Here is a 25,254-nt window from a genome sequence, read left to right as displayed (position 1 = left end):
ACCTTCAGGCTCAAATGCCAGAAAATGTGAGAAGTTGCCAAAATGGCCAAAAGGGCCGAAATTCGGACCTTAAGGCCGAAATGTCAAAAAATTAAGAAAGTTGACAAAACTCACAAAAGGTCCGAAATATTGGAAAAGTTGGCAAAAAGGCCCTTACCCACCCTAGGACAAAATCCGACCCAAATTCCGACCTCGCGAGTATGCCTACATATCGAATCGGTCATCGGACCCAACTTCCGACTTCACCCATACCGTAGGTTCTTTGAGGTTGGCGCGTTGCGCTCAACCCGGGGAGTCGACCCATCGAAGCATACACCTCCCCTATATAAGCTATTTGTCCGATTCCCACACCTGTGTAGTTTGCACCTCCGATCAGGACATCGACCCCAACTTCCGAACTCGGCTGCAACGACCTCACCAACACCTTGGTGCGCGCCTTGCAACGCACAGTGCCAACATTCGCCTTCCTGCACATGGTAGGTCATCGGACCCAAATTCCGACCTCGCGAGTATGCCTACATATCGAATCGATCATCGGACCCAACTTCCGACTTCATCCATACCGTAGGGTCTTTGAGGTTGGCGCGGTGCGCTCAACCCGGGGAGTCGACCCATCGAAGCATACACCTCCCCTATATAAGCTATTTGTCCGATTCCCACACCTGTGTAGTTTGCACCTCCGATCAGGACATAGACCCCAACTTCCGAACTCGACTGCAATGACCGCACCAGCGCCTTGGTGCGCACCTTGCAACGCACAGTGCCAACATTCGCCTTCCTGCACATGGCAGGTCATCGGACCCAAATTCCGACCTCATGAGCATACCTACTAATCGAATCGGTCATCGGACCCAACTTCCGACTTCATCCATACCTTAGGGTCTTTGAGGTTGGCACGGTGCGCTCAACCCGGGGAGTCGACCCATCGAAGCATACACCTCCCCTATATAAGCTATTTGTCCGATTCCCACACCTGTGTAGTTTGCACCTCCGATCAGGACATCGACCCCAACTTCCGAACTCGCTTGCAACGACCGCACCAGCGCCTTGGTGCGCACCAAAGTGCGCTCCAGAGGTGCGCACTTTTGTGCGCCCCAAAAGTGCGCACCTTTGGGGCGCACAACTTCCGAACTCGCCTGCAACGACCGCACCAGCACCTTGGTGCGCACCAAAGTGCGCTCCAGAGGTGCGCACTTTTGTGCGCCCCAAAGGTGTGCACTTTTGGAGGGCACTTTTGTGCGCTCCAAAGGTGCGCACTTTTGGAGGGCACTTTTGTGCACTCCAAAGGTGCGCACCTTCGACCACACCTTGTAGCACACCAAACTCTGACTTTCGACTTCATCCGCAATGCAGGGTCTTTGAGGTTGGCGCAATGCGCACAACCAGGGGAGTCGACCCATCAAACCCAACACCTCCCCTATATAAGCTATTTGTCTGATTCTCATAAATGCGTAGCCTGCAAGAGCGATTAGGACATCGACCCCAACTTTCGGCTTCTAAACGAAAACAAGGTCTTTGAGGTTGGCGTAATGGAACAACTAGGGGAGTCAACCCATCAAACCCAACACCTCCCCTATATAAGCTATTTGTCTGATTCTCATACATGTGTAGTCTACAGGAGCGATTAGGACATCGACCCCAACTTTTGACTTCTTAACGAAAACAAGGTCTTTGAGGTTGACGTAATGCGCACAACCAGGGGAGTCGACCCATCAAACCCAACACCTCCCCTATATAAGCTATTTGTCCGATTCTCATACATGCGTAGCCTGCAGGAGCCATTAGGACATTGACCCCAACTTTCGACTTCTTAACGAAAACAAGGTCTTTGAGGTTGGCGTAATGCGCACAACCAAGGGAGTTGACCCATCAAACCCAACACCTCCCCTATATAAGCTATTTGTCTGATTCTCATACATGTGTAGCCTGCAACAACGATTAGGACATCGACCCCAACTTCTGAATTCGTCTGCGTTGACCGCACCAAAGGTGCACGCCTTGGTGCTCACCAAAATCCGACTTTCGACTTCTTCCGCAATGCAGGGTCTTTGAGGTTGGCGCAGTGCGCACAACCAGGGGACTCAACCCACCGAACGCAACACCTCCCCTATATAAGCTATTTGTCTGATTCTCATACATGCGTAGTCTACAGCAACGATTAGGACATCCACCCCAACTTTCGACTTCTGAAACAAGACAGGGTCTTTGAAGTTGGTGCAGTGCACACAACCAGGGGAGTCGATCCATCAAACGCAACACCTCCCCTATATAAAGCTATTTGTCCGATTCTCATACGTGTAGTCTGTAGCAGCGATTAGGACATCGACCCCAACTTCCGAATTCGTTTGCATTGACCGCACCAAAGGTGCGCACCTTGGTGTGCACCCTAGAGTGCACTTTGGTGTGCACCCTAGAGTGCACTTTGGTGCTCACCTCGGTGCACACTTTGGTGTGCACCAAAGGTGCGCACCTTGGAGCGCACCAAAGGTGTACACTTTGGAGCGCACCACATAGGGTCTTTGAGAGGTTGGCGCAGTGCGCACACCAAGGTGGGTGTTGAGGTGCGTGCTGAGGTGGGTGGGTGCTAGGGTGCGCTCCATGGTGGGTGCCAGGGTGGGTGCGTGCCAGGGTGGATTCCAAAGAGGGTCATAGGGTGGGTGCCAAGGTGGGTTGGTGATATAGTGGGTTCAAAGGTGGGTACTAGGGTGGGTTCCAAGGTGGGTCATAGGTTGGGTGCCAGGATGCGTGGGTGTTAGGTTGGGTGCCAAGGTGGGCTCCTGGGTGGGTGGGTGCTAGGGTGGGTTTCAAGGTGGACGCAAGGGCGGGTGCCAAGGTGGGTAACAAGTTGGGTGTTAGGATGGGTGAGTGCTAGAGTGGGTGCCAAGGTGGGTGGGTGCTAAGGTGGATGCCAAGGTGGTTCACAGGGTGGGTGGGTTCTAGGGTGAGTTCCAAGGTGGGTCACAGGTTCAGTGCTAGGGTGGGTGTCGAGGTGGGTGCCTGGGTGCTAGGGTGTGGATGCCAATGTGGGTCATAGGGTGGGTGCTAGGGTGGGCTGCAATGTGGGTGCCAAGGTGGGTAACATGCTCGGTGGGTTCTAAATTGGGTGCCAGGGTGGGTGTGCACCCACCTTGCCCGAGGTGGGTGCCAAGGTGCCAGTGTGGGTGGGTGCTAAGGTGGATGCCAAGGTGGGTGAGAAGGTGGGTGATAGGTTGAGTGGTAGGATGGGTGGGTGCCAAGATGGGTCACAGGGTGGGTGCCGAGGTGGGTGGGTGCTAGGGTGGGTGCTAGGTTGGGTTCCAAGGTGGGTGCAAGGGTGAGTGTCGAGGTGGGTCACAGGTTAGGTGCTAGGATGGGTGAGTGCTAGGGTGCAAAGGTGCCAGGGTGGGTGCTAGGATGGGTCGATGCTAGGGTGAGTGGCAAGGTGGGTGCACAAGTGTCAAGGTGGGTGCCGAGGTGGGTGCCAAGTTGGGTTCCAAGGTGGGTGCCAAGTGGGCGACTGCTATGGTGGATGCCAAGGTGGGTCACGGGGTGGGTGCCAAGTTGCTAGGTTGGGTTCCAAGGTGGGTGCCAAGGTGGGTGCTAGGGTGCGTGGGTCACAAGGTGTGTTCCAAGGTGTGTCACAACGTGGGTGCCAGGATGGGTGCGCACCCACCTTGGCCAAGACGGGTGCGAGGGTGGGTTCCAAGGCCGGTCACAGGCTGGGTGCTAGGATGGGTGGGTGTCAAGGTGGGTACCAGGGTGGGTGTGCACCCACCCTGGCCCAGGTGGGTCACGGGGTGGGTCCTAGGGTGGGTAACGGGGTGGGTAAGGGCCTTTTTGCAAATGACCAAAAAGGTCCGAAAATTGGCAAAAGTTGGAAAAGGTCCGAAATTCACTAAAAGCACTTAGATTGCAAAATTGGTAAAACTCCAGAAGTCGCCGAAGTTGACAAAATTGTCAAAAGGTAAAATGTAAAACTGAAAATCGCGTGAAGGTAAAAAGCATGGAAAAGGTAAAATGTTTGCAAAATTGTCAAAAACACCGACGTTTTGCAAACCGCACCCAACTCCCAAAAATCGCGATTTCTTCAAGGGTTGCGAGGTTGGGAAAGGGGGTCAAACCACGCGAAAATTTTCAAAAACCCTCATAGCTCCGAAAATCGCATTTTAGGGTGAAAGTGCGAAGTGTTTAAATTGGCAAAGCGCCTAAGAGTGCCGAAAATCGCAATTTAGGGTAAATGCGAAAGAAGGTTTAAAGTTTTAAATGGTCTTCAAAGCTCTCTAATTCACCGAAGTTTGTCATCCGCAGCCCCTTTCAGAATCACGTTTCAACTAGGTTACCCAGGTTAAACTCGCAAATTGCGCAGGGTAAAATTGCTAGAGTGAATCACAAGGTTGGAAGACGCAGAAGTCAAAATCACTAAAATCGCCCAAGGTAAATCGCTAAGTCTAAAATTTTAAACTGCAAGTTCTTTTCAAACCGTAGCCGCGAAAATTTTGAATTAGAAAGTTGACCGTTGAAATTCAAAATTGCAGAAGCCTCCCATTCCAATTTGCGAATCGTGCAAATTCTCACCATTCATTTTCGCCTGGTAAGTACGCTTTACATCTCTCGATCTTTTGAAGTATTTGCAAATTGGATAGATGTATGTGCGGGAAAATTGATTAAAATGCTTAAATCTTGAGAATCGCATCTTTCCGTTTATAAGGCGTCATGCAAAGTAATCGAAATCAGAATTTACTCCTAAGATTTAACCCAGAAATTGCATTTTCAAACTTAGGAAAATTTCTCAAGCTTTGTCCATTTTGAAAATTGATCCTGAAAATGCTTACGAGTAAATCCACAATCAAAAGCTTCATAAACACTTGGGTTTAAATCAATCAAGCTTTTAACTAACAAGATCATGTTGTTAGTCTAATTCGGTTTTGAATGCTGGTATACCCTTTATCTAAACTGCCTTACTTCCTTTATATCGCCTCGTAATCCGCATCCGGTTGTGCGGGATAAATGCCTAAATCAGCGGTAGAATCATCAAAGACGCCTGCTACATTTGAGACATCGCGAGCATCCAAATCAGATATCCCTCGCCGAGTCGAAAGGATGAAGTACCAGTATCAAAGAGGGGGATTGAGGGAGTCAAAAGTTCAGAGTGTCTGGGACAATGTCGGTGATACTGACCTAGGCCATATCGATATCCAAGATTTCAGGAGCCGAGTCTTCTCCCCTAATGCCTACAGCAGGCCTAGGCAGATGATGGAAAGTGGCATCGCCCAAGCAGCAGGATTTCCCCCAGCAGTGCAAAACTATGAGGTAGTAGTAGAGGCTGCCCGACATTACCAGCCAGGTTCCAGATTGGTGCTCCTTGAGGACATGGTCCTCGCTAACTTCACTCCTGAGGCCATTGGCGATGCACTTGACATTCCCTTCCCAAACAACCCTATAGCAATAACTATAGATGAGGCGCAGGGGGGGTATGATATGAATCCTGTCAGATGCAGAACACTGATCAATGAAGAGTGGTACAAGGAGAGAACACCTCCAAGCGTCAAAATTGGGAAAAAGACCCCAAGAAGTGACTTTCACAATGAGCATGGGGACATGGTCACATTGTTCAGCAGGGTCATGGGACTTCCCAAATCCAACTACTTTAAGAGTGGATGTTTTACTTCACAGAGCAAGTCTTTGCTAGGAAGTCCAAGTTTGACTGGGCCCAGATTATAAGCGACAACATCCACACTCAGCTAATTGAACTCGAGACAAAGAAGTACTTCACTATGACCTCTTATTTGGTCTACATGTTTGCCAGGAACCAGCCACTGCCAGGTTTAATAATGAAAGGTGAAATTGGGAATGGACCTGATCAGGTAAAGGTATATGATTGTTACCCACAGCTTCACTATCAGGATATAGCTCAGAGAGAAAAGAACAACCCGGCTTATGCAGTTGGCTAGTATGAGCGCGTCAATGACGCCTTCACAATGCACTTGGTCAGGCTTATGCAAGGAGGATTACACATAAGGCTCTCGGAGCAAGCTACTATTCTAGTACAGAGATACGAAGCCTGGTTCATCCAATTCCCAAGGTTCTCCTATATCCGGATAGCTGGCTTTGATGGTGCCCCTCTCCGGCTTCCACGGTGCCCAACCGACAAGATAGTTTTTATGGAGGTCGCAAGGTAGTCACGTCTGGCCGGCATCTTACTCAGAGACAACAAGCAAGCTGGATTTGCGTTCCCCATGATTATAGGCAACCAGGATGTCCATCTAAAGACCCCCACCCAAGCAGAGGAATCCTTCACAGAGCTGGCCTCCTATGGCCTACAGGAGCATTTTCCAAGGAAATGCTTTGATCACGACAATCAGGCAAAGAGAGCCTATGGCAGGCGGTATAGAGCAAAGGAGTGAGTTGAAGATTATTGGAAAAAATGCTCTGATGACTATGAGGTCCTAAGGCGTGAATACTCTAGGCTAAGTGTGCAGCAAATGCGACTCTATGAATATCGTCGGGTCCCAGATCAACTCACAGATTCAAGAAATTGCCTGCACATCGAGGAATTTGAGGCAGTAAGGCATCTTCTGCCGGGTGTTGATTGGTCGCAGGACCCAATCACTGATTTTGAGGCAGTCATGGCAGCCCTAGCAAGATATACAGACCAATGGTTGCATCAGCAGATTGAGCGACTAATTCATGGAGTCCAGTTCACTTACCACTTAATGGGTAGCCTTGATTCTCAGTCCTCCGAAGATGAGGGAACTTCCAGTGCACCTAGGGAAGAAATTGAAAAGCCCGACAAAAGGAAGAAGGCTAAAGCCAACAGAGGAACTCGGATATCCAAGAGAACAAGAAGGGAGAAGATTCCCATTAGGAGGCCAGAGGTCACTTCATCGTCAAAGGACCCCAATTCGTCCGACGATGTAGTAGAATTGGATTATATACCTACTCCTCCTTCCTAGAGTGATATCGATGCATTTGGAGCTGATGATCCTCCCGCACCCAACATGCTAGATGCCGAGCTAAGAGTCATTGAATCAGCCGAGCCGGGTAACCAAATTGAGGAAGGAGAGATTTCATCCATTTAGGAGATCAAAGTACATGAACCCACCCAACAAAGTCGCCATGAACTGCTGCTCCATAACACTGCCAAGGATGACTCTACCGTTGAAGGAGAGCAAAAGACAGAGGAGACCCGCGAGCTCGAAAAGACGGAATCCTGAAGAACATGAGAGAATTCCCAGATATCATCGCTTGGGGGTATGAGGATCTCAAGACTTATGACACTTCGGTGATAACTCATACCATACCCCTAAAGCCAAACTCAAAACCTTTTAGACAAAGACAGCAACCAGTGAATGCCCTCCTCGAGCCTTTGATATATCAAGAAGTAAAAAAATTACTGGCTGCTGGCATCATCTTTCCAGTACGACATTCTACCTGGGTCGCTAACCTAGTTCCTGTGACGAAAAAGAGCGGTGAAATCAGATTGTGTGTCGACTTCCGCAATTTAAATAGAGCATCAAAAAAGGATAACTACCCGCTACCTTCGCTTGATGAAGTCTTGCAGATGGTCAATGGATCCCAGATGATGTCTTTTCTAGATGGATATTCCGGGTACAACCAAGTAATGGTCGAGTATGAAGATCGGCTGAAGATCGCATTCACCACGAAGTGGGGAGTGTTAACTTATAGAAGGATGCCTTTTGGATTGATCAACGCAAGGGCCACATTTCAGCGCGCCATGGACATCACATTTAAGGATCTTGTAGGCCGGTGCATCATTATCTATATGGATGACTTGACAATTTTCTCCAAGCAAAGAGAAGATCATGTGCACGATCTGCGAAAAGTTTTTCAGCGATGTCACCAGTTCGGGATATCTTTAAATCCCAAAAAGTGTATGTTTGGCGTGACCGAAGGTAAGCTTCTTGGTCATGTTATCTCAGAAAGGGGGATCTCAATCAATCCTGATAGAATCAAAGCCATATTGCAAATCAATCTCCCCGCAAGCAAAAAGGAACTTAAGTCATACTTCGGGAAGATAAATTTTGTCAGAAAATTTATAACTGGATTTGCTGAAATAGTTCGCCTGCTCAATGACATGCTCAAGAAAGATGCCAAGATAGAGTGGACCCCAATGACCAAGAAAGTGTTTGAGGAAATCAAACAAGCTATCGTCCAGGCACCGGTTTTGGTAAGCCCAGATTACCTAAGGCCATTCTACATATATTCCTTCACTTCCGAACACACCTGTGCAGCGATTCTAACTCAGCGAAAGGAAGAAGAGGGAGAACACCCAATAGCATTCATGAGCACTCCGCTGAAAGAGGCTGAATTGAGATATTCGAATATTGAGAAGCAAGCTTATGCACTGGTCAAAGCTATTAGGAAATTCCGGCATTATATACTAAGAAGTAAGATATATGCCATAGCGCCGGAGGTCGCAGTAAAAACATTGCTGATGCAGAATGAGCTAGGGGAAAGGAGAGGGAAATGGGTGACCATTATCCAAGAGCATGACATTGAAATTCAGCCCATGAAGCTAGTACGAGGTCAAGCTTTGACGCAAACTCTCGCATCTGAATGCTCAAGAATTGTACATCAGCAATACCTGATTGAACAAGTCTCGCCAGATGAGTGGTATGATGACATAACTTTCTATCTTCTTAATCAAAAATGTCCATCACACCTTAGCCCAGTACAGAAGAGGGCTTTGAGAATGAAGAGCAATCATTTCATGTTGCAAGGTGTTGTCTTGTATCGAAGAAACCACGAGGGCATCTACCTAAGATGCGTAAATAGAGATGAAGCACACCAAATTATAGAGCAGTTCCATACTAAGTTTGGGACAGGTCATGGGTAAGGCTTAGCAACAGCGCACCAAATCCTCAAGGCAGGCTATTATTGGCCTACTTTACTCCAAGACACCCATGAACATGTGAAGATCTGCCATGTTTGCCAAGTGGCAACAACTAAGGAGAGAACCCCAACCATGCCACTCCGACCAGTCATAGAGGTAAAACCATTCGGCCAGTGGGCTCTCGACTTCATAGGTACGATCAACCTGCCTTCCTCTGCGCAGCACAGGTACATTCTAACCACTTTTGATTATTGTACGAGGTGGTCTGAAGCTCAATCTTTGAAGCAATGCAATGTTGATGTTGTTATTAAATTCTTAGAAGAAAACATTATCACACGTTTCGGTTGTCCTCATGCTTTAGTCTGTGATAACGGTTCTGCATTTGCATCACTAAAATTTTCAAATTGGGCCTTTAATTACGGAATTACGTTAAAGTTTTCATCTAACTACTACCCCCAAGGTAACGGTTTAGCAGAGTCCACTAACAAAAACCTGTTGCAAGTGATCAAGAAGCTTCTTGATAAGAATCTGAAAGATTGGCATACCCAACTCCGATTTCCCCTTTGGGCATACCGCACCAGATGTAAGGCCGCCATCGGAACTTCACCATACCATTTGGTATATGGCCTCGACCCCATCTTTCCCATACAATTGAGAATACCGACCTTGATTTTCATGAAGGAATATCTAGGAATCGGCAACGCTGTAGAGGCCAGGTTGTCCCAACTGTTGTATTTGGAAGAAAAGAGAGACAACGCCATAGATAATTTTGCTAAACACCAAGAAGTGGTCAAGCGTTGGTTCGACAGAAGGGCAAAAGTAAAAGCTTTCCACATTTCTGACCTTGTCCTATGTTGGGACAAAGCTCACGAGCAGAAAGGAGAGCACGACAAGTTTGTTAATCTGTGGCTCGGTCCTTTCCAGATTTTTGAAATTTTGGGAGACAATGCATTCAGACTCAGGACCCTAACAGGCGAGGATATCCCTTTGCCCGTGAATGGTCAATTCCTCAAGCATTATTTCCAGCCTTAGGTTTCTCTAGAGCCTTTTTCGTTTCCTGTTTTAGTTTAGTTTTCCATTTCCTGTTTTAGTTTAGTTTTTCGTTTCCTGTTTTAGTTTAGTTTCTTGTTTTCCTATTTTGTCTTGGGACCCCTGTCAATTTTGAATGGAAGCCTATGTTGTGCATGATTTTGGTATGATGCTAGATTTTCGTAACCTTCTACTTCTAGGATCCAAGTTCGGGGAGGACTCTTGATTGATGGAGCGCCCCATGATGAGGTCGGACTGATCTAGAATCCCTTTCTCTGCAAGATCTTGCTTTTGTCAAAACCTATCCCCGATATCGTGATTACTACACAAACACATTTTAAAATCGCATACAATTAGTTGTTAATCAAAGGGACACTACGTCGATGAAAGATCCGAAGCTCTGCTTCAGCGACCACTGTTACGCTCAATCCTGCGTAGGCTTCGCTGCCTACTATGCCAAAAAAAAAAAGAAAGAAAGAATCCTGAGTAAAGACATTTTGAAATCAACTTGATATCAAGCATAAGATTGGCAAATGGGAATGCAGGCATCTCTGCCGGTACAGAGCAAAAGTAAAACTTTCTTGCCGGAAACAAAGCAATCTTTGTGAGCTAACAAGCGATAACTCCATCGGGGCTATGAACGCTTGCTAGCAGCGGGGCTCTATCCAGGTTGCTTTTGAAGTAACAGCTCGCTGGGCATCTTGACACTGTGAAACATTGATGCCTCAACTTTTTCTAGGCGAGAATGAACTCCACTTGCACACACTAGATAATCCGATTTCCATGTGATTCGATTTGACCCTTGACATTATCTCGTTTTGAAAGGCCTTTTCTCCTTCTTCATCTGAATTGTGGTGGTTAACCAGAGATTGTGGGTTCGATCCGGACTTGCATCCCCGAAATGACTGGGAACATTTCTCCAGCAGAGTCGCCATTTGTTGTGCGTTGCACAAGCTCCCTGTCGCCGACAGGGTCCCCCTTCCTTTTTTTTGGGCCTTTCCGTCTTTGCCCTATTGAGTTCTGCGCAGAGCCTCTCACGTCCTTTCGAGCAAGCCCGCGATCAGTCTATGAGATGATAATGTTGTGCGAAGGAACCAGTGACCGTATGGTCAGTCGAGCCCTCGGGCGCGAATTCCAAGGGATTGTTTAAGCTTGTAAAACACCTCAAATAGGTGTAGGATGTTGGAGACTGGCGAATTCCACCAAGTAAAGAGCAGCGCGTTTGAAGGTCGCATGAGGACCCAAAGTCGCCAGTTTTCGCATAAAACAATGAGAGGGGTTGCATGATGTTTCTTTTTATAAGTTTGCGAGATTTGTATGAATGGTGATCCTCGCCAGCTGAGAGAAAATTAAAAAATTGGCGAAAACGCCCAAAAGGGGCGAAATTTCGGACCTTCAGGCTAAAATGCCAGAAAATGTGAGAAGTTGCCAAAATGGCCAAAAGGGCCAAAATTCGGACCTTAAGACCGAAATGTCAAAAAATTAAGAAAGTTGACAAAACTCACAAAAGGTCCGAAATATTGGAAAAGTTGGCAAAAAGGCCAAAAGGGCAGAAATTCGGACACTTTAAGTGAAATACCAAAAAATGTGAGAAGTTGCCAAAATGGCCAAAAGGGCCGAAATTTGGACCTTAAGGCCGAAACACCAAAAAGAAGAAAGTTTGCAAATGACCAAAAAGGTCCGAAAATTGGCAAAAGTTGGAAAAGGTCCGAAATTCACTAAAAGCACTTAGATTGCAAAATTGGCAAAACACCAAAAGTCGCCGAAGTTGACAAAATTGTCAAAAGGTCCGAACTTAGCTAAAAATCATAGAAGTCAAGAAAACTGAAAATCGCATGAAGGTAAAAAGCGTGGAAAAGGTAAAATGTTTGCAAAATTGTCAAAAACGCCGAAGTTTTGCAAACCGCACCCAACTCCCAAAAATCGTGATTTCTTCGGAGGTTGCGAGGTTTGCAAAGGAGGTCAAACCACGCGAAAATTTTCAAAAATCCTCATGGCTCCGAAAATCAATTTTTGGGTGAAAGTGCGAAGTGTTTAAATTGGCAAAGCGCCTAAGAGTGCCGAAAATCGCAATTTACGGTAAATGCGAAAGAAGGTTTAAAGTTTTAAATGGTCTTCAAAACTCTCTAATTCACCGAAGTTTGCCATCCGCAACCCCTCTTAAGAATCACGTTTCAACTAGGTTACCTAGGTTAAACTCGCAAATTGCCCAGGGTAGAATCGTTGGAGTGAATCACAAGGTTGGAAAATGCAAAAGTCAAAATCACTAAAATCGCCCAAGGTAAATCACTAAGTCTAAAATTTAAAACTGCAAGTTCTTTTCAAACTGCAGCCGTGAAAATTTGAATTAGAAAGTTGACCGTTGAAATTCAAAATTGCAGAAGCCTCCCATTCCAATTTGCAAATCATGCAAATTCTCGCCATTCATTTTTGCCTAGTAAGTACGCTTTACATCTCTCGATCTTTTGAAGTATTTGCAAATTGGATAGATGTGTGTGCGGAAAAATTGATTAAAATGCTTAAATCTTGAGAATCGCATCTTTTCGTTTATAAGGCGTCATGCAAAGCAATCGAAATCAGAATTTACTCCTAAGATTTAACCCAGAAATTGCATTTTCAAACTTAGGAAAATTTCTCAAGCTTTGTCCATTTTGAAAATTGATCCTAAAAATGCGTAAGTGTAAATCCACAATCGAAAGCTTCATAAACACTTGGATTTAAATCAATCAAGCTTTTAACTAACAAGATCATGTTGTTGTTCTAATTCGGTTTTGAAAGCTGGTATACCCTTTATCTAACCTACCTTACTTCCTTTATATCGCCTCGTAATCCGCGTCCGACTGTGCAAGATAAATGCCTAAATCAGCGGTAGAATCATCAAAGACGCCTGCTACAACTGAGACATCGCGAGCATCCAAATCAGATATCCCTCGCCGAGTCGAAAGGATGAAGTACCAATATAAAAGAGGGGGATTGAGGGAGTCAAAAGTTCAAAGTGTCTGGGACAATGTCGGTGATACTAACCTGGGCCATATCGATATCCAAGATTTCAGGAGTCGAGTCTTCTCCCCTAATGCCTACGGCAGGCCTAGGCAGATGATGGAAAGTGGCATCGCCCAAGCAGCAGGATTTCCCCCAGCAGTGCAAAACTATGAGTTAGTAGTAGAGGCTGCCCGACATTACCAGCCAGGTTCCAGATTGGTGCTCCTTGAGGACATGGTCCTCGCTAACTTCACTCCTGAGGGCATTGCCGATGCATTTGACATTCCCTTCCCAAACAACCCTATAGCAACAACTATAGATGAGGCGCAGGGGGCGTATGATATAAATCCTGCCAAATGCAGAACACTAATCAATGAAGAGTGGTACAAGGAGAGAAGACCTTCAAGCGTCAGAATTGGGAAAAAGACCCCAAGAAGTGACTTTCACAATGAGCATGGGGACATGGTCACATTGCTCAGCAGGGTCATGGGACTTCCCAAATCCAACTACTTTGAAAAGTGGATGTTTTAGTTCACAGAGCAAGTCTTTGCTGGGAAGTCCAAGTTTGACTAGGCCCAAATTATAAGCGACAACATCCACACTCAGCTAATTGAACTCGAGACAAAGAAGTACTTCACCATGACCTCTTATTTGGTCTACATGTTCGCAAGGAACCAGCCACTGCCAGGTTTAATAATGAAAGGTGAAATTGGGAATGGACCTGATCAGGTAAAGGTATATGATTGTTACCCACAGCTTCACTATCAGTATATAGCTCAGAGAGAAAAGAACAGCCTGGCTTATGCAGTTGGCCAGTATGAACGCGTCAATGACGCCTTCACAATGCGCTTGGTCAGGCTTATGCAGGGAGGATTACACATAAGGCTCTCGGAGCAAGCTACTATTCTAGTACAGAGATACGGAGCCTGGTTCATCCAGTTCCCAAGGTTCTCCTATATCCGGATACCTTGCTTTGATGGTGCCCCTCTCCGGCTTCCACGGTACCCAACCGACAAGATAGTTCTTATGGAGGTCGCAAGGCAGTCACGTTTGACCGGCATCTTACTCAGAGACAGCAAGCAGGCTGGATTCGCGTTCCCCATGATTATAGGCAACGAGGATGTCCATCTAAAGACCTCCACCCAAGCAGAGGAATCCTTCGCAGAGCTGGCCTCCTATGGCCTACAAGAGCATTTTCCAAGGAAATGCTTTGATCACGACAATCTGGCAAAGAGAGACTATGGCAAGCGGTATAGAGCAAAGGAGTCAATTGAAGATTATTGGAAAAACTGCTCTGATGACTATGAGGTCCGATGGCGTGAATACTCTAGGCTAAGTGTGCAGCAAATGCGAATCTATGAATATCGCCGGGTCCCAGATCAACTCACAGATTCAAGAAATTGCCTGCACGTCGAGGAATTTGAGGCAGTAAGGCATCTTCTGCCGGGTGTTGATTGGTCGCAAGACCCGATCACTGATTTTGAGGCAGTCATGGCAGCCCCAGCAAGATATACAGACCAATGGTTGCATCAGCAGATTGAGCGACTAATTCATGAAGGAGTCCAGTTCACTTACCACTTAATGGGTAGCCTTGATTCTCAGTCCTCCGAAGATGAGGGAACTTCTAGTGCACCTAAGGAAGAAATTGAAAAGCCCGACAAAAGGAAGAAGGCTAAAGCCAGTAGAGGAACTCGGATATCCAAGAGAACAAGAAGGGAGAAGATTCCCATTAGGAGGCCAGAGGTTACTTCATCGTCAAAGGACCCCAGTTCGTCCGACGATGTAGTAGAATTGGATTATATACCTGCTCCTCCTTCCTAGAGTGATATCGATGCATTTGGAGCTGATGATCCTCCCGCACCCAACATGCTAGACGCCGAGCTAAGAGTCATTGAATCAACCGAGCCGGGTAGCCAAATTGAGGAAGGAGAGATTCCATCCATTCAAGAGATCAAAGTACATGAACCCACCCAACAGAGTCGCCATGAACTGCTGCTCCATAACACTGCCAAGGATGACTCTACCGTTGAAGGAGAGCAGAAGACAGAGGAGACCCGCGAGCTCAAAAAGACTAAAGAGCTACTATCACACGAAGGCACCAGACAATTGTTCAGTGAGGTAGGAGAAAACTCTGCTGCAAGAAAAGAGCTTCACACCTCCTCCACTCCTCCCGTAACCGAGCAGCTACAAATTTGTGATGAGACGACTGAAAACATCAAAGAACAGAGTGAAAATTTAACCATAGCATCAACCCAGACTGTACCTCAGGAATGGTTGATTGCCTAAGCCCAGCGCAAGGCCACCACAAAGCCACCCATTGATTTGGAGGACATCTTCTCACGTATAGATCAAGCTAAAGCCAAGGGGAAGAAAAATCCCAAGGCATATTCCAGAATAACCAAAGATGAGCAAAGGAACCGCACTCTTCACATCACCACCCCGCCTGTAGACAAGCCAGCAGATCAGATCACACTGGTAGATTACAGCATCACAACCATCCCCATCGGACGAGCCACTAAGGAACAGGAAAAGGAGGAATTCAAGGATTCAGTACAAAACATGCTCAAGCAACTTGAAGAGATAACAGCTGAAAAGGACATGTATCGAGCTCATGCTGAGCAGGCCGAGGGATACATCGATCAACTCTTGAGACCATTGCACAATGCTTCCGAATCCCACATTCCCGCGACGGCCTTGGCACAAAGGACCACAACAGAATTTGAAGGAGTATGGGATACTGCGAGTATCGTCAGAAAATGGATACAAGGCATCAAAGGGAGGGGAGAACGAATCCTCGAAGAAGTAAAAGAGATGGCTCACCATTGAGAGGCCACCTTGGTCCGGCTATTAGAGGTAAAGAGTGAATCCCTTAGAATGCATGAAGTGGCTGCCACTACTCTTCCCCTCATGAGAGCTCTCTTCTGGACCCACACACAGATTCCTACATTGTCCACCATCCTAGATCCTTATAACATCAGCACTCTTAAGGAATGGTACTGGACTATCACCATGAAGAATGACACAAGAGAAATCATTGATAAAGAACACGATGCATGCGAGACAATTCTGAACACCATGCAAGAACTCGGCAAAATGATCCTCCGATCAATGGTCTCGGGATGGCAAAATGCCCTATTCGATGAAGTGATACAGCCGAACTGGGAGGAAAGACTAGGGAGGGATAGGATCACCTATTCCGCTAAGGACCTAAGTTTCGTTGGCCAATTCCAGTCAGACATGTGCTTCGAGCGTAATCGTTCCAGCTGGAAGGATGGTTTGAGGCACGTAGACCAATACCTTGAAGGCATGCAGTATAAAATTCGCCATCCTCCTATGCCTCCATTCAGTTTGCTATTCCAATTGTGCCTCAAGTTCCAGGAATATGTTCGTGAGGAACGTACAGCAGGTCGGGACCTTTGGCAAGAATATTTGCACGGCGAGGATGAATTCCTAGAAAAGGGGTGTGAAGCTGAAAAAGAAAAAGTGCTCTCCTAAAAGTGTTTTTTTTTCCTTTCTGATTTTGAAAAGTGCACTTTTTGACCAAAGGGTCATGTTTGACTTCCAAATCAACTAAATGTAAAACTTTATGTGTATACACCTTTTTGGATTATTTTTGGATAAGTTCTAATTACCTTTTGGGGTAGTTGCTGATATTTGCCTCCCATTTATGGGTATGGGCAGCCATGTTTTATGGATGAATCTAGGCCTTTAGTTTAGATTAAATCTTGGCCATTCATCCATTTTTGAAGCCTATTTAAGGAACTGGTTTTCCCTCATTTTGTAAGTTTTTGGATTGTTGCTGAAGTTCTGGCGAAATTTACAAGATTTAATGCAAAGTTAAGACTGTTTCAAGTTTCCCTGTGAGTGCATGGTCTCCTTCATTAATTTAGAATTTTCAGTTATGTTTCTTTCCTTTATATAGCATTTTCTAAGTAAACATCCGATAGAATCCTCGCTGTTCATACCATTAGGGAATGGCTGATTGTCTTTCCTTCTGTATGGTTAATCTGAACCTTTCATATGCTTAGTTCGGTTATTGAATGCTCACTGAATGAATGTCAAAGTTCTGATGTTGTATTTAATAGCATGAAAATTCAATTTTCCCTTGAAGATCGCACTAGATTGATGCAAGTATTGTGCTTAAATGGCTGGTAATGCTTAATTTAGTTATTTGGAGGTGTCTGTCTGTCTACTAAATCTGCTATCTTAGTTAAAATTTATATTTTCTGTAGCTCTCTCTCTCTCCCTCCTTTTCCCCTTTTTTTTTACCAAGAGAATCTGCAGTCCTGCTGAAAACAGTATCGACCCGACTTAAACCATTTGATAAGCAAGACCATTAAAGTTTTGGGGAACTCATCCAACAATTGCGTATTTCACCGTAAGTCCCCCCTTGTGTTTCCAGCAAAAACACATCAAACCACTGAGCAATCCCGCAGTCAAGACCTAACAAACGAAACCTTGAGGTTGTCCCCTTTGATCAAAAGTAGAAAATAGCACTAGGGATTTCCTTATCTCAAGAGAGGATAGGATACTCAGCAGGTTTATTCTATTCTGCATTGATCGTATGGAGTTTGCAGCAATGCGACTTTAGACACGTCAACAATATGGTATTAAGAGAGATTGGAGTAGGGTGTGGTTTGACAAATACATCCATAGTCAGCCCATTCATTCCCTTCTCTATTCTGAAGATATCCCTGCTGGATCTTTTATATGGAATAGTATGATAAAATCTATTAAAGTTGCTAAAGCTGGAGCTGGCTGGATCCTTGGCAAAGGTAACAAAATCAGATTTTGGGAGGATGTTTGGATCAAAGATGAGCCTCTTTTTAATTAGGATTGCAGCCATATCATTGAAGATTGTAAAAGGAGGTTTGGTTCTATGGTCTATAATTATTGGGAGGAGAATAAATGGGTTAGACTTGATGCTGTTTATGCTGGATTTTCTTCGCTCCAGCATAATTTGCTGTCGTTTTCTGTCAACAAAGATTTAGATGATGTCTTCTTATGGAAGAGTAATCCTAGGGGTACTTTTATTGTTGCTTTTGCTTATAGAAAGATATCTACTCAGGCTAGTAACCCTAAATGGACTAAAGTTTGGAATAGATTCCTCATTCCTAAAGTTAATATGTTTTTCTAGCTTGCAATTCACAACAAGATTCTCACTATTGATAACCTGGTCAGAAGAGGATTTATGATCTCTAATAGGAGGGAGTTATGTCAGAAAGAGGCTGAGTCTGCGGATCATTTGTTCATTCACTGTTCTTTTACCTGGGAAATCTGGGATAAAGTGTGGATGCAATGGAAAGTTAATTAGGTTATGCAAAATAGTTTTAAGTAAGTCCTTTGGCATTGGATTTTCCCTACCAAGCTTCCCATCATTAAGACCCTTTGGTCCTTTTTTCTTCCTATGACCTGTTGGCATATTTGGAAGGAGAGAAACAATAGAATTTTTAGGGAGACTAAGTGTTCTTCTCAAGTGGTATATGAAAAGATTTGTAGGGCTATTAAAGAAAACATCAACACCATCCACAAAAGCAACAAGCAGTGTAGTTATATTGATATGAATGATAATGAGAAAAGGTTCTAACAGAATGGAAATTAATGAATAAGGTTTGGAAGTTTGATCTGAAGAGTAGAAGAGATAATGTGGTTTGGAGGTTCCCTCCTCATGATTGGGTGAAGGTGAACTTTGATGATGCAGCTAAAGGAAATCCAGGTAATGCTGGAGGGGGAGGTGTTATTAGAAACTCTTATGGCTTTTGTGTTGCTGCGATTGCTTCTCCCTTTGGAATTCAAAACAACCATGTTGTAGAAGCTCTGGCAATGTTAAAATGTCTCCAGCTTGCTCAGGGCTTCAATTTTAAAAGAATTTGGCTGGAGGGGGATTCCCTTAATATAATTCAGGCTATTAAAGGTATTAGTTCCCTTTCTTGGAATATCCAAAATATCATTGATAAGGCAAAAAACATGTTAGATGCCTGTGATAGTGTGGTTATTACCCATACCTTTAGGGAAGGTAATAGGGTAGCCGATTTGTTAGCCAATGAGGGGGTCATTTTAGCGGAAGATGCTAATTATATCGGAAAGTCATCATGTAAGAACAAAATCCGAGAGCAATTATTTTATGACAGAATCAATGGTACATATTAATCTCATTATTACCCTTTTTGGTTTGGACTTCAATGATAGGAGTTTGGAGTGAGACGGATTGTTAGATGATGACCAATCTCAGGTGTCGTGCTAATGAGTATAGGTGTGAAGGGCCTTATCATATTAAGTACTGGGTTAATTTGCATGTTTTAAAGGGCTACTTGAAAAACAAGAAATTTACCTTGGTTTTCGATTCCAGCTTCTCTGTTCTTCAGCATCTGGTCAGTTTGTGCTCCCCTGAGGGTTTCGATTTGAATAGCTACTACATTATGGGAGGAAATCTCAACCGTAACGAGCCCACCAGCTGTGAAAGTTGGAAGGGTGAAAGGAAAATCTGGAGAAGGCTGCATAAAAACGGCTTCACTGATTATATGGAGAAATTGCATGGGAGCAAGAAGTCCGTATCCCATGGTTTTGCCAAGGGTTGGATAAATAACAGAGTTACTCTGTTTGGTCAGACCTGGAGAGTGGATGAAGATTTGGTGGCTGAGGTGATTGGTTTGCAGAAGGACGGCATCAAGTTTTATAGAGATCGTAAGTTCTTGGTGGAAGCCATAAAAAATTTCACCAAGAACGAAGAAGAAAGGGCTCGCCTTGCCAAAAAGGATAATATTTCCTATTATCTCCCTAACCAAGTAAAATCCTTTTGGCAGAAAATGTTGAAAGTGTTAATGGAGTATCTTACTGTTGATGGTAAGTTTTCGAAAGTCTATAATTATCACTTTGTTATCCTTAATCACTTTCGCCATGGCTCTAAGATATCTTTGCCCTTCTATCTGGCCTCCTCTCTTAATGACAGTTTGGCTGACCATGCTAAGAAACCCAATTCCTATCCCATTGCCCACCAAGGTCTTATTCTATTAATTTATGAGTATCTTAAGGATAAAGTTAAGGCTAATAAGTATGATCCCTTTGTGGAGAATGCCCATATCTCTGAGGATTATGACAGCTCTGAGTCTGATGAGGATTCCACCAATCCTCCCCCTAAACAGAAATCGAGGGTTAATAAGACAGCTGAAGAAGACACTGAAGAGACGATTGATTCCGAGCAGGAGTAGGAGAAGGAGGTGGAAAAAGAGGTGAAGAATGAGCAAGAGAAGGAGGTGGAGGGTGAGGAAGGAAACAAGGATAATGAGCAGGGTAAAGAGGATTTTGATGAGTCAAAGGAGAAGGAGAGTCCCTATGATATGAACAACAGGGATGAGGTTCAAAATAATATGGAGGAGGGCAACCCGAGGTCTGAGGATTCTGCCCAGGACATGGAGGATGCGGATACTATTCTGAATGCTGCTAGAAACAGCTCTCTGGAAATGTTTAATTTCCAAAAGTGGGTGGTTGATAATATTACCAACATTCAGGAAAAACAAAGAGAGCTGGAGCTCAAAATTGATAATGTGGTTAAGGATATTAATAACAAAGGAAAAGAAGAAAATTCTGAGGATAATAGTGAAGCAAAGGATGAAAAATAAATTTCGGACTGGTCGGAAGGTGAGATCATAAAGGGAGATTTGAAGCACCTGGAGGATGTGGTGAGGACTCTCAAAGAAAAGGGTGAGTCTGACAATGAACTGATAAACAATAGGATTCAAAAAACCGAGAGTGCTCTGAGGAAATTCATGGAGCATAGATTGGCTGTGTTGAAGGTGTCTTCCCAAAATAAGAATGCACTGGTTGCTTGCCTGGAGAAGGATAAGCAGAATAAAGACACTGTGATTGTTGATGATGAGCCAGGTTCTAGCTCAGTCCAACATTCTTCCTGACGTAGAACTAGGCAAAATGCTAAAGAGCTGGAGCTGAAGACCAAAGGTAATCAACAGGTGCAGGAAAGTAAAGACCTTAAAGAGGCAGCAAATGCGATGATGATACTTGTCAAGGATGCTGAGGAGACCATAAAGATTTTCACCTAAATGCTCTAGTTATGTTTTAGGTGTGCCAGTTTCTCGCTGTTCTTTTGTTGTTCTTTTCTCTGGCTGTTGTCTTTTGTGTTGTTCTTTTGCAGCCTTTCTCTCTTTGTTATGTCCTCTCTTGTTTCTCTAATGCTTTTCTTTTCGATATGTAAGTGGGTTTCGGGTCCCTTAAAACCTGGTTTTCCTTAATCAAAAACATAAAACCTATATCTCTAAAAAAAAACAAGACTTCAACTGTAAATATTTTGAAGATGCCACTACACACTATTTTCTCCACTAAAAAAAATCTATGAGAATTGAAACCATGATACCAAGCCTTCAACTAATAACCACACAAATCTTATTCATAATTACATAGAAACTTCAATCCCTATCCAATGGTTTTCTACTCCGTCATTTCTCCAATAAAAAATGACCTTCAGATATATATGGTCTCCACAGAAAATTAATCATTCAAAGAGTCCAAAAAAATAAAAATAAAATGATGCAACCCTTAAACTTGTAAAAATATTTGCTAATAAATACAAAAGCAATTGATAATACTATGAGACTTCAAAAATTTCACTTCTCTATCCAATATATTAGAGAATAACTATCAAGCAACTCACTGCATTGCATTGAAATGTCAGTCCTCCCTCTATTATTCATCCACTTGTAATCTCTCAAATTGCATTCAAAATTTCAAGCTCCTTTAGTTTGTTGCTGCCCTTTTATGAAGTGTTGTAGGTTCAACATCATGAGGCATTGAAGAGTAAAAAGAACATAAGAAACCACATATACATATGTTAACGGTTGGTTTAACAAAGCGCAGAATTCAATTTAAAGCATATGTATAATTACTATATCATGTGTATAACTGCCAAGTTATATTGTTTCCTCCAACTCCTATCTTCTCTAGGAAGGCCATGGAAGCAAATGAACAGTAATCTGAAGGCAAACAGCTAAAAAATATTGACACTCGGAAATCAAAACTTTGAAGATACACTTGGTAGAGTAGATTAAAGAGAACTTTTGTAGTAGACAGTGGGAAGAGAGACCTTGTAGGTGTTAAAAACAATAGACCAAACAGAAACAGAGAACCCTAGCTATAATGTAATACCTTTAAGTTTAGAGACAATGGGGATCGAATAAAATTTATTAAGCTTTGGTTTGGTGATTTTATTTCCTCCAATACAGATTTCATTGCCACATTTATTTCCATATGACTGCAACAATTCACAAGCACTAGACAAGTAAAAAACATACAATGTAATCTTCATTTGCCATGAAGTTTCAAAAAATAGTTTTACCATGCTATCCAAACCATAAATTGAATTGGAGAGACAATAGAGTGGACCAAAACTTTTTTGTTGATAATTATAACTGCTTCAAATAAATAGCAATGCATAAACAAATACAACAAACAGAAACGTTTAAAGCAGCTACAAACCCTAAGAGGAAAAATTTCTTCATCCTCCTTCCACTATCTTTACCTTCTTTTATAGCATGTTGATTTTGACAGATACAAAAAGATGAAAACTACACTGTCGGTGATGAAAATAACACCAATATTAGATTATGCTATATTCATTCAGGATTTCATTCAATGACTTTTAGATTACATTGCATTGGCTTATAAAGACTTGGACAAAACTGCCCAAACTATATTATCGGAAAGCAACTCTCGAATAACAACTAAAAGAGTTGAAAACTAGCAAAAGCTAGCACTCTAATTTTTATTTATTATACTCTTTCACAAACTATACTACAGATGTAACTAACAAACAAAAGGTACTTGCACAGTTTCATATTTAAAGAAAAAACATAATGTCCTGTTCCCACTGAAAAACATACAAAATGATAACTGAATATGATGCTATATTGATGTTTACTCATGATAAATTGCATTCATTACGAAATGCCTTTAATAAAGCAATCCCTTCCATTTTCCCGTACAGCCAACTTATCTAGCAGACCAAATAACTACTCAACTAATGTAACATTAGATGACATGCTAACATCTAGTTAATTACTGACACCAGTAGTCCACTGAGGTGACCTTATTACAGAAGGTAATCTTTCTATTCTAACAACCCCTCTTAAGGCTTACTATACTAAAAGCTCAACATACTAGCACATTGACTAAAAACTGTGAACATCATAACCATACAGAACCATATATTCTATAGAAGCTTCTTCTTGAAAACAATTCTTGGACTAGATATAACTCCATCAAACTACCTCACAACCCTCATAAAGGTGTAGTTCCCAAGCTGAATTCCTAAATTCCCAGATTCCACCTCCACATACTCCCAAATTATTGGATAGCCTTCCATGTTAAGCTACATCAATAGGGCTCCATCAAGTTGTCTCATGACCCTCATAAGAGTATAGTTCCTGAGGTTCACAAACTCTCGAACTATTTGGGTAGCCATCCATGCTAAGATTCATCTACACTAGATCCCTGCTTATCTTCTAAGTGTGGAGTTCCATACTAAACTATCCATAGTTACAAAAACCCCAAGTCCCCTTGCTCCAAGAAGGGACACAAATAAAGAATTATTGTTGCTCATGCAAAGTACCATCTCTAAGAAAGTAACTAACTTGAGATGGGGTAACTCCTCCAACCTCTCGTACCTCCAGCAGCAGCCTCCTCTTTGACTTGTCTGCTAGATCTTATTTTCCTTTAGAGGGCTCCTTTGACATTACCATTATATGCTAATATTGCTAACTTAATATTTCGCTTCCTTTCAAAACAATTGGTTGACAAAAATTTGGGTGGGTAAGATAGAGTTTGACCAAACTAATCCACATTAAAAAAATGGATAGAAAATACTTGGATTGATTCCTTTTGCACGTAGAGATTTGAATGCAAACTGTAAATCAAATTTACACTTCCAAATAGCAAATGCAAACCCTCATAATTCTACTATTCATCCTCAATGCAACATAAACAACAGATCTGGATAATACATGTTAGAATGCATCAAATGTGATTGTTAAATTATGGTTGATTACACATGAACAGTAGATATAAAACCATAGGATATTAAATATGCTCAAATCTGATCCGTGACATCAGATTTCTTAACATTGGCAACTCTTACAAGTGAATTGATTCAACCAAATAGTAGTATATTTTGCGAATTCTCCAAAATTATCAGAAAAACCAGCAACTCAATTTATTTCAGAATTCCCAACAATTTCTAAAGATGTCAGTGATCAATTTTTAGCATATAAAAATACCATACATGTCATACAGATAGCAGATCCAATGATGTAGAGAAAAATCAGACTTGTATGGTGGCTAGGGCTCAAAAGATAGCTGCAATACAATGATAAATGGCTGTGGCTAGCTGTAACAGACAATTGATGCTCAGATCGGCTATTAAGGGATGCCTCACCAGCCTAAAACAGCTAAAAAAGGGGTGGCCTATAAACGTGCAAATGATGGTGCAGCAGCAGATACGCCAACAAATACTTGCCGATTTGCTTTTCTAGGGCTGGAAACATCAAATAACAACCAATAATAAAATAATCAACACATATTTATAGTAGTGGCACTATAGCAGCAACATGTAAACTTGAAACTCAACCAAATATGTTGATTTGATGTTGTAATTTGCCTGCTAATATAAATTGAAACAACGGCAAACAATAAACCCAAAAGCTATCCTTGAATAGAATCGACTCAAAGGATATGAGAGTTTTTGTCCGCAAATCCAACTAGGAAAACCAAGAGAATTTTCATCCTCCTGGTCTCCAATGCCAAGGTTTTTGGTCATTGAATGCTTCAAACTCTAAAGTGGAAGGAATAATCAACATGATAAAATCGAATGGCATTGACCTCTTTGTTATAGGAACCTTTACTTTGGGCCCTCTATTTTATTTTTTATTTTTTTCTTTAATTCATTTTTCCCTTAAAATTAATTTTAAATTACATCCAAAGGCCCCTTTTGAATTACATTTTGAATAAAATGTTAAAAACACTTACTTAAACATTACATAGGACCTGTATAGGGTTTCGGGTCCCTTCAAAATCTTTTTTGCCTTAATCAAAAGCATTACATAAGACCTATCATAATATTAAAGATGCCTATTTGAAAAAAAAGTGATTCAGCCCAACTTAAAATATTATTAATTTTTTTAGTTCTGAAAAGGGAACATAACATATTATTTACCAAAATTAAGATCTACCATCCTAATCAATTCTTCTTCAATCATAATAATAGGCATACGATACAATCACCATAACATTCGTGTGTGTTGTGCCAATAATAAATATGGACTAGGTCATGCATGCAAATAAAAATGACAGTCTCTTCTTCACGTTCAATGATAGGCAGCAGCTCCCTTTTTCAAAATACTCTTACT

The 25,254-nt window shown here is 42.9% G+C and overlaps 1 protein-coding gene across 5 annotated transcripts in view; it reads right to left on the bottom strand.

Moving 5' to 3' along the window:
• The window catches only part of LOC131072404 (uncharacterized), a 190,444-nt gene that overhangs the window by 40,635 nt on the left and 124,555 nt on the right, over positions 1 to 25,254 (bottom strand). The window contains exon 3 of one of the 5 annotated variants that reach the window (XM_058008544.2): positions 24,088 to 24,383. The exons of 3 other annotated variants lie outside the window; for them this stretch is intronic. In XM_058008544.2, coding sequence (XP_057864527.1) covers positions 24,298 to 24,383 — 86 coding nt within the window. In that variant the 3' untranslated portion in view covers positions 24,088 to 24,297. Of the gene's footprint in view, positions 1 to 24,087; positions 24,384 to 25,254 lie in introns of those variants that run through there. One more of the 5 variants, XM_059209374.1, reaches the window with a different exon arrangement.

Source organism: Cryptomeria japonica, chromosome 7 (genome assembly GCF_030272615.1).
Source record: "Cryptomeria japonica chromosome 7, Sugi_1.0, whole genome shotgun sequence".
Lineage (NCBI taxonomy): Eukaryota > Viridiplantae > Streptophyta > Pinopsida > Cupressales > Cupressaceae > Cryptomeria > Cryptomeria japonica.
The sequence above is the reverse complement of the archived record's forward strand: the minus strand, read 5'-3'. Positions and strand labels throughout refer to the sequence as shown.